Source organism: Chlorocebus sabaeus, chromosome 1 (genome assembly GCF_047675955.1).
Source record: "Chlorocebus sabaeus isolate Y175 chromosome 1, mChlSab1.0.hap1, whole genome shotgun sequence".
NCBI classification, from domain to species: Eukaryota; Metazoa; Chordata; class Mammalia; order Primates; family Cercopithecidae; genus Chlorocebus; species Chlorocebus sabaeus.
Window position 1 is genome coordinate 16,152,172 of NC_132904.1, and position 15,697 is coordinate 16,167,868.

Consider the following 15,697-nt stretch of genomic DNA (forward strand, 5'->3'; position numbering starts at 1 on the left):
GCTCTCTTTTGGCCAACTTCTCCTTTGTCCACTTCATCCATAAAACTTTCGCCTGGTTCTTGTACTTCTGACCCTTGACTGAGATGATCTGACTAAGGTCTATTGGGTGGACTGAGTTTAAGGTTCTAGTGAAAAAACAAAAATTTTGGGCTCTATTTCCCTTTTATAACCCTGGTCAATGCCATCTTGTGTTTCCTAGGTTGTTACTTGCAAAGAAGACTTTTAGGGAAGGGCTTATCACATGTGCTTGGGATTCATATTCCCAGAACAGCACAGTCAGGTATACCAATGGTGATAACTAATTCCCAGTTAAGCAAGGAAGAGCTCCTGCACATGCACCAGCCCTCATCAGAGATGCAATTACATGTGTATCAAGGCTGACATTTGGCATCATGTTTCATAGTAAGCATCCACCCAGAGGGCTGCAGATTTCTTCAAGGCTCTGTGGAAGGAATAAACAAGATCATCAGGAGGTGAGACTGTAATGTTAAGAAAGCTCTTACATGGAATTTGCTCCTCTGCCTGGTTCAGAACAATGTTGTCATTTCCAGCTACATCTGATAAATGTCATCCTCTGTTGACCAATTCTGTTGACTGAATTGTTTTTAGCAGGTGAATTCACCTTTCCTTTATGGAGAACATTGAGATTTTCTTTCATTTTATTCTTTTCTGAGCCTATATACCTGTAAATCCACCCATCCTATATTTATCTATCAACCCTATTTTATAATATGGAGGACATTCTTCTAGGCTCTGGTAGTACAGCAATGAGTAGGGTAGATGTGAGTCCTGTCCACATGAAATTCCTGGTCTAGCTTGGGAGACACATATTAAATAATTTATTACCCAATATGTTATTTGAATACAATTGTGATAAACTTCACAAATGAAGAGAACCAGGTGCTGCAAGAGCAGGCGACTAATTTAGTTTTGGGGTCAGAGGAGATAGACATGAGGAAAAGGCATTTGAATTGAGCCTTGGAGAAAGAATGGCAATTGACAAGATGATGTCAAGGGAGGTAGAGGTTTGGGGGAACATTCCAGGCAGAAGAAAAAGTGGCAAAAGGATAAGACAACTAGGGAAGGGAGTTTCACGGCAACTTAAGGTAGGCCAATTGCACTAATTTCTGGAGGAAATTATCTGGGGGACAGAGAAAGAGGAGTGTGGTGGAGAGTCTGAAGCTGGAGCACTGGTCAGGGATCAGATCAGATCAGGCCTGGCCTTGTTGACCTCATTTGAGATTTTTTTTTTTTTTTTCAATCCTAAACTAAAGAGAAAGTTATTAAACCCAGATTATTGGTTGTTCATTTAACCAGCACAACATTCTTTAGGAAATTGTATGTGAATGCCTAAGGATAAGTATGGATTTTCAGTTTCTGCATGCCTCACTACTCTTAATTAATCACCCCAGCCTGAGCTGCACATTTATACCCCACTGGACCCTGCAGGCTTCTAAATTTGCAACACTGGACCAGATGATCTGACAGTTCCTCCCACTACTTAAATTCTAACACATGTAGGAAGCTCTGTGGGGGATAGAAAGGCAAATAATATACAGCCTTGATTTTAAGAAATTTGAAATTTAGTAGGACAGTAAAGCATTTTTACTAAGCTGTACCTATAGGTAAAAGGTCAGTATTATCATTATTTTGTTGTTGATACGGTTCCCTATGGTGCCGCGTAGCCACGCTGAGCACACAGGTGACCCTTAATAAATGGTTGTTAAATGAATGATTCATAAGCCACTGAATAGTCTGGGGAGTGGCAGTAAAGACAAATGAGAACTGTGAGCCAAGAGAAATTATGTTATTACCTGACAATATCTCCAAACGCCCTCAACATGGGTTTATTCACATACTGCAATCCATGCTTGGCACACAGTGACCTCACCAGAGGCGCCACTTTGTGATAATTATGGCGTGGCATTGTGGGGAACAGACTGGAGAAAGATACAAGAGATATAAAATTTAGACCTAAAGAAAAACTCTGAGTTTTCTTCCTTCTGTTACCAAATAAAACTATATCAGCAATGCAGACCCAACCTTGACCTTGCACAATACGGCTGTTCTGGGAAGTTAAAAACCTCCTGCCAAAATATCCTTATCTCTTAACACCTCTGCAAGCCAAGTGGGTGGTGAATGTTTGGGAAATGCTAACAAAGTAAATGTTATCTTCATTGAATATGTTTATATTTTGCCATGTTAAATGAAGGTATGGATTGTCTATCACTTTGAATTACCTAGGGGAGCTGAAGATATCCCTGTCCCCCATCTCTGTCTCTGTCTTTGTCTCTCTCTTTTTCTCTATCCATCTGATATGGTTTGACTGTACCCCCACCCAAATCTCAACTTGAATTGTATCTCCCATATTCCCACGTGTTGTGGGAGGGACCCAGGGGAAGGTAATTGAGTCATGGGGACCAGTCTTTCCCCTGCTATTCTCATGATAGTGAATAAGTCTCATGAGACATGATGGGTTTATCAGGGGTTCCTGCTTTTCTTCTTCCTCATTTTCTCCTGCTTCTTCCTCATTTTCTCTTGCCACTGCCATGTAAGAAGTGCCTTTTGCCTCCCGCCATGATTCTGAGTCCTCCCCAGCCATTTGGAACTGTAATTCCAATTAAACGTCATTTTCTTCCCAGTCTCGGGTATGACTTTATCAGCAGTGTGAAAACAGACTAATATAGTAAATGGGAACCGGAAGTGGGATGTTGCTGAAAAGATACCTCAAAATGTGGAAATGACTTTGGAACTGGGTAACAGGCAGAGGTTGGAACGGTTTGGATGGCTCAGAATAAGACAGGAAAATGTGGGAAAGTTTGGAACCTCCCAGAGACTTATCGAATGGCTTTGCCCAAAATGCTGACAATGATATGGACAATAAGGTCCAGGCTGAGGTGGTCTCAGATGAAGATGAGGAACTTATTGGGAACTCGAGTAAAGGTGACTCTTGTTAGGTTTTAGCAAAGAGACTAGGCGGAGGTTCCCAAACACCATCTAACTCCTATCCCATGAATAGATGAATATTCAGTAAGTTCTAGTTATGGCATATAGCAAAAAGTCCTGGGATAGGAATAAGGAGTGAGGAGATACGGATTTTTATTTAAGATTTTCCAGTAATCACCTAGGTGACTTTCCTGGGTTTTAACTTAATCTTTGATAAAATGTGAATAATAGTCCTTCCTTGTTTTGCTGAGACTTTTAAGAACTAACATGAAGGAAAGGATGAGAAAATTAAATGAGCAGGTGTAAGAGCTCTTTCCTTCTCTGACTATCCAAAATATGGCTTAGGTAAAGAGGATGTGGACAGTCTCTCCCTTGAATATTCTGGAGATCAACTCTCCAACTGTTACGATTTTCTCTTTATTTTATGGCCACCTAACTGACTCATTGGCAAAGTATTGCCAATACCATTTGAATATTGCGTCAGGGAATGGGTTTTATCATTGATTATTTTATAACTTCAGATCTAAAGAGATAGATATTTAAATTTCAACACAACTTGGTTACCCACTTCTCAAGCCTGCAGGTGTCTGAAAATGGAATCACAGGCACTTTTCCAAGATTTCACTCTATTTACTCACAATCTTTCCTTCCTTCCTTCCTTCCTTTCTTCCTTTCTTTTTCTTTTCTTTCCTTTCTTTCCTTCCTTCCTTTCTTTCTCTCTCTCTTTCTTGTTTTCTCTCTCTCTCTTTCTGTCCTTCCTTCCTTCCTTCCTTCCTTCCTTCCTTCCTTCCTTCCTTCCTTCCTTCCTTCCTTCCTTCCTTCCTTCCATCCTTCCATCCTTCCTTCCCTTTCTTCCCCATCATTGCTAGTAGAAAGATAGCAGCTTGTAGAAAATGCTGGTTCTCTGAGACTTTGAGCCTAGGGCCTGATCTGGATTATATATGGGGATGTTATAAGTGACTGCACTTGCCCTACTAAGGACTATTCTTGTTACTCACTGGTGCTCAATTTGGAAGTTCAGGTGCCCAGTGAACCAGTCATTGAAAAAGGACTGTTCAATATTACAGGTGGCCAAGACCTGCAAAGAAAAAGCTTATATTAGTTATAAATGAGCCCAAGTGTCAAACAAAGAAAATATTTGAGACCACCTTTGCAAAATTATGACAGTAAGATAAATCTGACATAGTTGACTACATCTTGCTTCTGATCTCCAAGCTGTCCTTTGTAATTCCTGGGTGTAGGCTAAGCTGACTTTGGGAGGAACTTATTTTGTAGTTTAACCTTAAAGCAAGGATGATAGTAGCCCTTCCCAAAACTAAACTGCTTTTGTATAACTAATAAAAGGCCATAACGTTAGGATTGTGAGAGGGGCCTGAATTCTGCTAAGATGGAGGCATAGTTTCTATAATTCTTTACTGCTCAGGAGTCATGCGGCCAGAGGTGACAGGATTTGTGACTTTCCCAATTGTGCTTGTAGATAACATCACTATTATAGAACCTAAGATTAATTTTTTGAGATGTTTTTCAGACTGTCCCCACTTGGACCCATGCATGACTCATGACTTGATGGGTTCTGTGGCCCCACCCAAAGGTGGACTGGGAACATTTTCCACACCCCTATAATTTCTTCCCCAACTGTCAACTAGCACCCATTTCCTAGCCCTCTTCCCATCAAATTGTCCATTGATACAGTTTTCCTGTGTCCGCACTCAAATCTCATCTTGAATTGTAATCCCCATAATCCCCGTGTGTCAAGGGAGGGACTGGGTTCTAAATCAGTGTGGTTAGAAAGATTCTCCCCGAGGAACTCCATCATTACCTGAGTGCTGAGCCAGTCTCGGTTCTCCTCTGTGCTCATTCTCATTGGTATGTGGCTCATCTGGGTAACATATGCAATCCAAGGACTTTCAAGAAACCTTTTGGAGGAATAAGAGGAGGAAGTGATGACTGTTTAGGGTGTTTCAGTAGCAAGCACTGGGCTTGCATAACCCCTGGTAGAGCTGGTTGAGCACTGGAGGAAATGAAAGAGACTCAAAGTTTCCAGTAAAATGGTGATCTTTCTTTTTCTTCTCTGAAAGACCTTTATATCAAGAGATGACACACTAAGCATTCAGCCACATGACTGCCAAATGTATGGGAGCAGAACCTCTAAAGTTTTCTTTTTTTTTTTTTTTTTGAGACGGAGTCTTGCTCTGTAGCCCGGGCTGGAGTGCAGTGGCCGGATCTCAGCTCACTGCAAGCTCCGCCTCCTGGGTTCACGCCATTCTCCTGCCTCAGCCTCCGGAGTAGCTGGGACTACAGGCGCCCGCCACCTCGCCCGGCTAGTTTTTTTTTTTTGTATTTTTAGTAGAGACGGGGTTTCACCGTGTTAGCCAGGATGGTCTCGATCTCCTGACCTCGTGATCCGCCCGTCTCGGCCTCCCAAAGTGCTGGGATTACAGGCTTGAGCCACCGCGCCCGGCCAGCAGAACCTCTAAAGTTTTCTGTAGCTCTAGTGCAAAGATCAAAACCACTAGGGAAATTTAAGGGCACATGCAAACTGGTTGACAGCCTGGGCTTTGTCGTCAGATAAGAGGTGGATTCAAGTTCTGTTTCGGCACTGGCCTTGGCTCTTACTTGCTCTTACATGCCCTTGGGCCTATGATTTAATCTCCTTAAACTTCAGTTCCTTTAGCAGAAAAATGAGCATGATACTATCTACACTGCCGAGTTGTGTGAGGATTACATCAAATAAGATAAAGCATGTAAAGCCTTTAACAAAGTGTCTGATGCATAGTAGCTATCATTATTCTTATAATTATTTAGGACTTAGAATAACTTGACAACAGAATGAGGGAGGATTACATTGGAAAATTGGAGAGGACTATTCAAACAAAAATGCATTGGGAAAACCTCTAGTCATAAAATAACTTAAAAAAAAAATTCCTTCCCTGTCATTCTTTGGTAGGGATTACTATGTCTACCTAGATTACAGTTTTAAGGATTTAGGATTCAATTGAAATGCTTCCTTTAAGAATCCAGGATGTGGGTAAAAATGGGGATTGGGCAAATTTTTTTTGCAAAGGGCTTGTCTTATTCAACTATTTGAACTATTTTTTTTCACATTTGCTTAAAAACACCTCAGCTGCAAGAAATGGGGCATGATGTCATAATCTCATCTGTTTTAAAACTGATGACAAATAGCTCTGATGGGGAAGGATCTGACGAGGATCATTTGGATTACCGAAATAAAATAGTATTCTTACTTGACCAAATAGATGAGCAACACGGTCCCAAAGATTCCATAGTATGGGCCAAATGTGATGAAATATCGGATGTAAAAGCTGCTAACCCAGGCAATGTCCTGCAGAGAAAAGCACTTGAAAGTTATACACCCTGAACATGATTTCATTTCTGCTTCATTGGCTTGGGGTCCCTTCACGTTCTGGCTGAATCTTATGCCTTGTTATTCAAGGAAGCTGTATCTGGAGAGGACACAGCATTTTCATCTTCCCTCTTCTACTTGGTCTAGTTTCAGAGAATGAGTCACATTACTCACCACCCAATATCTTCGAAGGTACATCACTTGCATAGATTGCAGGTTGAAATATACTGGCATAAGGAGTGGGAGCCCAACTGAAATAGAACAAAAAATGATGCTGAATAAATAAACAGAATGTGTTCATGTGTATTTAATGTTTAGCTCCCATGTAGAAGTGAGAACATGCAGTGTTGGGTTTTCTGTTCCTGCGTTAGTTCACCTAGGATAATGGCCTCCATCTCCATCCATATTGCTGCAAAGGACATTATCTTATTCTTTTGAATGGATGTGTAGTATTCCATGGTGTATACATACCACATTTTATTTAAGCAGTCTACCATTGATGTGCATTTAGGCTGATTCCGTGTCTTAGCTATTGTGAGTAGTGATGCCTCCCGAGACACACAATTTATGTGTATAACAAACGTGCACATGTACCCTTGAAACTAAAATAAAAGTAAAAAGAGGAAAATCACCTGTAATCTTACTACCCAAATATTACCATAAACATTTTGAATATAGATATATTAATATATGTTCTAAAAATTGCTATTATGCTACCTATAGTACTGTTTGCTACACTACCTTTAAAAATAAAGCATATCCTGACCATCTTCCCATTTCTCTAAATATTTTCCAGCATCCTTTTTTTAAAATTATACTTTAAGTTCTGGAATACATGTGCAGAACGTGCAGGTTTGTTACATAGGTCTACACGTGCCTTGGTGGTTTGCTGCACCCATCAACCCATCATCTATCTACATTAGGTTGTTCTCCTAATGTTATCCCTCCTCTAACCCCCAACCCACCAACAGCCCCTGGTGTGTGATGTTCCCCTTCCTGTGTCCGTGTGTTCTCATTGTTTAACTCCCACTTATGAGTGAGAACATGCGGTGTTTGGTTTTCTGTTCCTGTGTTAGTTTGCTGAGAATGATGGTTTCCTGCTTCATCCATGTCCCTGCAAAGGACATGAACTCATCCATTTTTATGACTGCATAGCTTTCCATGGTATATATGTGCCACATTTTCTTTATTCAGTCTAACATTAATGGGCATTTGGGTTGGTTCCAAGTCTTTGCTATTGTGAATAGTGTTGCAATAAACATATGTGTGCATGTGTCTTTATAGCAGAATGATTTATAATTCTTTAGATATATCCCCAGTAATGGGATTGCTGGGTCAAATGGTATTTCTGGTTTTACATCCTTGAGGAATCACCACACTGTCTTCCACAATGATTGAGCTAATTTACACTCCCACCAACAGTATAAAAGCATTTCTATTTTTCCACATCCTCTCCAGCATCTGTTTTTTCCTGCCTTTTTAATGATCACCATTCTAACTGGCATGAGATGGTATCATATTGTGGTTTTCATTTACATTTCTCTAATGACCAGTGATTATGAGTTTTTTTTTCATATGTTTGTTGGCTGCATAAATGTCTTCTTTTGAGAAGTGTCTGTTCATATCCTTTGCCCACTTTTTGATGGGGTTGCTTGTTTTTTTCTTGTAAATTTGTTTAAGTTCCTTATAGATTCTGGATATTAGCCCCTTGTCAGATGGCTAGATTAAATAAATTTTCTCCCATTCTGTAGGTTGCCTGTTCACTCTGATGATAGTTTCTTTTGCTCTGCAGATGCTCTTTACTTTAATTAGATCCCATTTGTCTATTTTGGCTTTTGTTGCCATAGCTTTTGGTGTTTTAGTCATGAAGTCTTTGCCCATGCCTATGTCCTGAATTGTTTTGCCTAGGTTTTCTTCTAGGGTATTTATGGTTTTAGGTCTTATGTTTAAGTCTTTAATCCATCTTGACTTAATTTTTTATAAGGTATAAGGAAGGGGTCTAGTTTCAGTTTTCTGCATATGGCTAGTCAGTTTTCCCAACACCATTTATCAAATAGGGAATCCTTTCCCCACTGCTTGTTTTTGTCAGGTTTGCCAAAGATCAGAAGGTTGTAGATGTGTGGCATTATTTCTGAGGCCTCTGTTCTGTTCCATTGGTCTATATATCTGTTTTGGTACCAGTACCATGCTGTTTTGGTTACTGTAGTATAGTTTGGTATACTTGTAGTATAGTTTGAAGTCAGGTAGCATGATACCTTCAGTTTTGTTCTTTTTGCTTAGCATTGTCTTGGCTATATGGGCTTTTTTTGGGTTCCGTATGAAATTTAAAGTAGTTTTTTCTAATTCTGTGAAGAAAGTCAATGGTACCTTGATGGGGATAGCATTGAATCTACACATTACTTTGGGCAATATGGCCATTTTCATGATATTGATTCTTCCTATTCTTGAGCATGGTATATTTTTACATTTGTTTGTGTCCTTCTTTATTTCCTTGAGCAGTGCTTTGTAGTTCTACTTGAAATGATCCTTTATGTTCCTTGTAAGTTGTATTCCTAGGTATTTTCTTATCTTTGTAACAGTTGTGAATGAGAGTTCACTCATGATTTGGCTTTCTGTTTGTCTATTATTGGTGTACAGGAATGCCTGTGGTTTTTGTATATTGATTTTGTATCCTGAGACTTTGCTGAAGTTGCTTATCAGTTTAAGGAGATTTTGGGCTGAGATGATGGGGTTTTCTAAATATACAATCATGTCATCTGCAAACAGACAATTTGACTTCCTCTGTTCCTATCTGAATATGCTTTATTTCTTTCTCTTGCTTGAATGCCCTGGCCAGAAACTTCCAATACTATGTTAAATAGGAGTGGTGAGAGAGGTTGTCTTGTGCCAGTTTTCAAAGGGAATGCTTCCAGCTTTTGCCCATTCGGTATGATATTGGCTGTGTGTTTGTCATTAATATCTCTTATTATTTTGAGATACTTTCCATTAATACCTAGATTATTGAGAGGTTTTTTTTAGCATAAAGGGGTGTTGAATTTTATTGAAGACCTTTTCTGCATCAATTGAGACAGTCATGTGGTTTTTGTCATTGGTTCTGCTTATGTGATGGATTACATTTATTTATTTGTGTATGTTGAACCAGCCTTGAATTCCAACTTAATTGTGGTGAATAAACTTTTTGATGTGCTGCTGGATTTGGTTTGCCAGTATTTTAGTAAGGATTTTCACATTGATGTTCATCAGGGGTACTTGCCTAAAATCTCATTTTGTTGTTCTGTCTCTCCCTGTTTTTGGTATTAGGATGATCCAGCATCTGTTTTGTGATTACTGTGTTGTATTTTTATAATGTACTTAATACATTTATTTAATAAATCCAGTAAATGTATTTAATTAAAAAATGTGACCCCAATGCAAGTGAGCAGGAGTCTATCTCCTTAATGCAGCATTCCTGGAATGCTGGCCCCAAGGAAAGATGCAAGTGGAGATCCACAGCCCCATCCTGGACTGCAGTGGGCATTTCAAGTCTAAAAGACGAGGCTAAGAATTAGATCAGTAGCTCCAGGTTCAAGCTGCCTCAAAGAAGCTAGGAAAGCTTGGGAGATTTGAGTCATTTTTGATGAAGGCATCCCTGAACAGCTTCTGCTACCAGCTTTCAAGTGTTTTCAAGGTCCTTGGAGTCCTTCAGTCTCCCTGGATCTTTGGGATTTAGCCCCATTATAGTGTGTTGAGGTATCAGAGATGAAGAAGGTATACTCGTTTCCTGGTCAGAGTTATTTACCTGCCTTTCCCCCAGCATCACTGAGGCTTCCCAGGCACAGAGGATCCTTAAGGAGATCCTCTGGCTTTTGACAAAGGCTGTCTCCCTGGTCAAACTTTAGTTAGGATCCTTTGAGCCCTCTTCTCAACTAGGCCTCATCCTTGGCCTACGAGAATTGCAGACTCTCAGCACAAATGATTTCATCCACTCTCCACACTAAGAAACTTGAACAAACACTAGCATAGTTCCTCAAAGCTCAAGGCTATCTCTCTGGGATAATCCCAGCATCCTTGAAGTTTTTACCTGAGAAAGCTCAGGGCTGCCAAAATAATTTACTGTTTATTCTGGCCAGTGTCTGACTATAGGCACCTGACACCCCTTTTTAGAGAGCATTTACTTTAGGACACTGACAATTATAAATCCTTTGTGTCTTCTTTTGAGATGTAGCTTCTACACTCCAGAAATGTATTTCTCAAGGGCCTGGTAACAATCCCTTTGAAATGTAGTCATCAAGAAGGATGGGGCTCTTATCTGTCAGTCTGTTTGGGAGGATAGGAGCCTAACTTTGCTGAGTACCAGTTAGCAGACACAGACAGCCTGGACAAATCTCACCAACCAGCTCCTCCACCCCCACCCCATCTCCCAGTGTCTTTCAGTACTTTTCCTTTAGCATGCTCCAGCATTTAAAAAGCCTCTCTCTCACTTTTGCGTCAGGAGAATTAAGCTTGGTTTATGGTGAAGTCTCTCTCCCCTAGTGCGATAGCCTGAACATGATTGGTCTTGCTACCTTTAACAACTGTCTGGTTTTGTTTCTTTTTGACAGTTTGAGTACGACTCATTTGTACCCGAGATGTGAAGCTAGCATTTGCCGGGAAGGGCCACAATAAAGCAGCTCTTGGTGGTGGTAGTGTGGTTTGTGAAGTGGGCATTTTGCAGTGAATTCACACCATTCCCTCATTTCTCATAAGGTAAGGGCATATTGTCCCACTTCAGACAGGGGAGGTAAACACATGTTTCTCAGGAGAGTTCAGAGAAGAAACTCCAACAGGGTTTTCTTTTGCAGACACACCTAGTCAGACTGGGAATCAGCTACCTTTTAAAAATGGGGCACCAATGTCCTCATTCCTCTTTTAGGTTTTGCAAGAGCAGTGGGGCAGGTGACGAGTGCAGGATGGGGAAGGCTGAATTCCCACTGTAGAGGATCCAGCAGTGATGGTCGACCTCACACTTCAAAAAATTTGCCCCCTGCTATCTTCCTCTGGCATGATAGGGGTGGCCATTTGTGGCCTACACGTGGGCAAATCAGATCATCTGCAACTATGTTTCTCAAGCCCAGCACTGCTGACAATTTGGGTGAGATGATTATTTTTATGAGGGGCTTCCTTTGCATCGCAGAATGTTTAGCAGCATCCCTGGCTTCTATCCACTGACTGCCAATACCTTCCCTCCTCCTCTGTTGCGATAACCAAAAAAATATCTTTTGACATTGCCCCTGGGAGGCAAAATTGCTCTGGTTGAGAACAACTGGACTACAGGAAATGTTTGGTTCTTTCCCTGATTTTGGTTTATGCCCCAGATATATGTTTTAGTTGGGCAGATTTGGGGGTTTCTTGAAAGCTTATTTTGTGAGCTGCTATGAGTTTGATATTGGTTAAGAGCAGTCTTTGCTTATGATGTTCTTTTACTGGTATCAAATTTACGCAGCTACCTGTATTTTCCTTCAAACTTGACCCACATGCCCACACTCAGGTATGTATGTCTCATGCCTTCCCACAGCTATATGCAGGTCATGGGAGCAGACAGCTTTCTTCCACACAAAAGCGCTGCAGGTGCCCTTTGTTCCCCGGCCTCTCCATTTCTGGTGTCACACTGTCAATGCTTCAGATTTATCTCCGCATCTCTACTTCCTCCCTACCCAAACACCATTATTCTTTTCTCTTGATAGATGTTTGGTCTTTCCAGAATGACAGTCCTAGATGCAGGTCCCTTGACTGGCAGCCTGCCTTCCCTCCCTCGTTGGGTATCTCCCACCTCATCAGAGTGATGAGGTGCTGTTTAAAAAGGCTGTTTACTTTTCCATCTCCCTTTGCAGATTTCCACTCTGGGGAGTCTGAAATAAGACATGCTGCTTTGCTCAATAGCAATAGGACGTGGGCTGGTCTCTGTGAGAGCATTCCAATTATGACTTCTGCCTTGACAAGTACTTGCTTCAAGGAAATGGGATATAAGGAATGTGGCTCTGGGAGACTCACCCATGTAGAAGTACAGGTGCTGCTTTTCATAGTTGATGTATTTGATTTTCTTCTTGCCGTACTGAATGAAGAGAGAATAAAACAAAAATAAGAGACCATACTTCTGGTCATCACACTCAAGGATGCCTGTGTGTGTGTGTGTGTGTATGTGTGTGTGTGTGCACATGATTGTGTGTGTGTGTCTAAAATCTTTATGGAAAGAGCCATCTGATCAGTGTTCATTAGCTTTCAAGTCTGAGGCACTAGAAGAACCAGAACCAGGATGGGAGGAAGAAATACTGTGTCGTCGTCTTGCTTTAATTATATGTGGATAATTCTATCACAAATGGAATATTCCATTGGACTGTAGGAATTGTATCATTTTTTTGTTCCTGTGGGAATCATTTTGAATTTTTTTTTCTCTTTATGTGAGGTGGAATGGTCACTGAAATGGGACATTTCTGAGTTTTTCTTGTGCTTCTTCAACTATGGCATTTAGGATTCTGCTCCATATTCATTCATTCATCCAACAGATGTGTGATTCATTCATCACAGTCAAGAATTTTCTTTTAAATTCATTCATCCAAAAGATACTAAATGGTAATATGATAAAATATATAGTCATGGGCCCTCCTGTCTGTCTCATCTTTCTTCTTTTATGTTCTCATCATGGAAATCACACTATCATTTATTTTAGCCCATGATGATAGTACATATAATATTTATTATACATTATATAATTACTATATAATAATATAATTATAATATTACATTCACTACTGAGAATTTGATTCATTTTCTAGGATTTTCCTTAGTTAATCTGGCATATATTCAGGGCACAAAGGCAGCAAATGCTTTGAAAGGAGGAGAGAAGTAATGGTTATATCTCTAGTATCTAGCAGACACTCAGTAAATGTTTATTGAAGGAATTACTGAATAAATGATAATTCACACTCACTCTGTATTTTTGCCTATGTTCATTCAGTTAAAACTCTGGGCAGTGTTTGACTCTTGCTTTCTCCTTTCCTTTGATATCTTTCCTCCTATGTATAGATTTCTTGTATTTGGATTGTGTAGTTGGTCCTTCCTTCTCTTATTGTCAAAAATTACAAGAAATATCATAGTGATAAGGTAATAATAGCTATTTGCAGTTATTCCTAAACCTTTAAACATTTTAGTAGCAGGAAACATGGTAAAGGGACTAGTTGGAAGTGTGTGGGAGTGAACAAACCATAATGGACAGATTTTGAGTATCACCTCAAAGGAGGATTCTGTCTTCCAGGATATAAGCACAGGACATAGAAGTATTAATAAATGCTTGCTGAAGAAACTTAACATTTGAATAAAGTATTAGAAAGGCAGACAGTAAAGAAGGAAGAAAGGAAAAGCCCAGGGCTGATTAGAAATGTTTTTGATGTGAAACTACTGAATTTTAGAGTTTAAATAAATAATTTTAAATAACGTCTTGTGCAGTAGCTTTGAAATTATATTACATAGAACTCTAAGGTTTTAGGGATATCCCAGGAGCAGCTTGAGAACTTGGAGAGGTAACCTCTATTGTTTGTGAAGAGGTAGCATGTGTACTGAAAATACCTCTACAGAGGGCATGTCTGAACTCAAGCTGCTTCACGAACTTCCCTGAGACAAACTCCCTTGCTCTCTAGGAGGAAGGGGAGATACGAGGGGACAATTGGAGAAATCAATACTTTACAATTCCAATGATGATCATAGAAACCCACAAACATCAGGGTAGTCCAATGTGTTTGCGGAATCATTGTCAAAAGCGACTGATTTGTGATCACATCACCAAGAATTTTTTCAAAGCAAGAGACCTTATTTTCTCTTTCAGCTAGGGAAAAGGGTGAGTCTCCCAAAGATGAAAAAAACTACTTTCAAAAAGTTGCACAATATTTGGTTAATGGACCAGACAGGCAACAACTGAGGAGGCTACACCGTTTTATTTTTATAAAACTTCTAGTTTTTCTAGGAGATAGCAACCTCTTCCCAAGTATCTGACTCTCAGGTACTTCACTTGAACGGAGGCACTTTTCTTTGGTTATCCTTATACCTCCTTTGCTTAAGAAAGACTCCCTCCTCACTTTGGGAGGCTGAGGCGGGCGGATCACAAGGTCAGGAGATCAAGACCATCCTGGCTAACACGGTGAAATCTCGCCTCTACTAAAAAAGAATATAAAAAATTAGCTGGGAGTGGTGGCGGGCGCCTGTAGTCCCAGTTACTCGGGAGGCTGAGGTAGGAGAATGGCATGAACTCAGGAGGTGGAGCTTGCAGTGAGCTGAGATTATGCCACTGTACTCCAGCCTGGGTGACAGAGCGAAACTCTGTCTCAAAAAAAAAAAAAAAAAAAAAGAAAAAAAAAAGAAAAAGAAAGACTCCCTCCTAAAAATCTTGGTAATTGATGTTGTGCTTTACATGATGGTTTCAAGTTGAAGTTTTAAAAAGTAATCATTAACTGAGAAATTCTGAAGATGACTTTCCCCCTCCTTTTTCTGTTGTTTAATAAGCTCAAATTAGAGGTGAGACCTCTAGCTCTCTTCTATGGCATTTGGGCTGTAGTTCATGTATAAATGCACTAAAATGAACATGAACGAAATATAACAGCATAGAGTCTTCTAACTGGGCTAGAATTAGTTGAGATAACTAGGTATGTGAATGTACGTGACCTAGTGCTTGTTGAATATATTGACCTATATTCTCTCAGTGAATGTTTCTCCACGCCCTGTTTAAACCTCAGACAGTCATTGCAACCCCAGTCATCTGGTTCCACGATCTAACACTGGCTTGTATTGCCTCAGAGAAAATGACAGGCACTGGGCAGGGACCCATCTGTCACTGAGATTGCTCAAACAGAGTAATGTGGATTCCCATATTTCCTGCTGTGGGAGGTTGGACTGGATGATCTTTAAGGTCATAGACTTAAAGGTTATGACTCTAAATGCCCTTGTATTCTTACAGCCCCAGATTCAGTTATTTCAAATCTATATTTTGAGCCTAAAAGAAGGAGAAATGTTCTCAGATTGTGTGTGAAGCCAGAATTTCTGGCTTGATTTTTCCAAGGCAAGGCTGTAAGCCTTTCCAGGAACCACTTCCAGGAACATGTCCCCAGTGCTCAAGATTTCTAAGTGTACCTTGACAGGTTGTGAATCTCCGAGCAGAAAAAGTGGGCCCATGTCAATATCCGGGTCTTTGGGGTAGATGTTCGGCTTTACGTGATGTTGAAAGTGCCGGTAATTCCACCAGTTTGCTGACAGGCCCTGAGGAGAAGAGAGGGCTCGTTACTTGAAATAATTCTTTCCTGAAATACCCTTCACTCTCAGAGCTTTCTGCGTGCATCCCCAAAGTCAAAATAAGATATCCGAGTTTCTCTAGCTTGCCTCCAC

General features: G+C 40.3%; 1 protein-coding gene across 1 annotated transcript in view; it reads right to left on the minus strand.

The window, feature by feature from the left end:
• Positions 1-390: 390 nt before the first annotated feature.
• LOC103235562 (putative fatty acid desaturase 2-like protein FADS2B) overlaps positions 391-15,697 on the minus strand; it is a 38,529-nt gene continuing 23,222 nt past the window's right edge. The window contains exons 5-12 of the mRNA XM_037997358.2: positions 15,446-15,571; positions 12,320-12,380; positions 6,485-6,561; positions 6,192-6,289; positions 4,766-4,862; positions 3,945-4,024; positions 1,815-1,940; positions 391-442 (exon numbers count right to left, since the gene is read on the minus strand). Of these exons, the coding sequence (XP_037853286.1) occupies positions 391-442; positions 1,815-1,940; positions 3,945-4,024; positions 4,766-4,862; positions 6,192-6,289; positions 6,485-6,561; positions 12,320-12,380; positions 15,446-15,571 (717 nt within the window). The remainder of the gene's footprint in view (positions 443-1,814; positions 1,941-3,944; positions 4,025-4,765; positions 4,863-6,191; positions 6,290-6,484; positions 6,562-12,319; positions 12,381-15,445; positions 15,572-15,697) is intronic.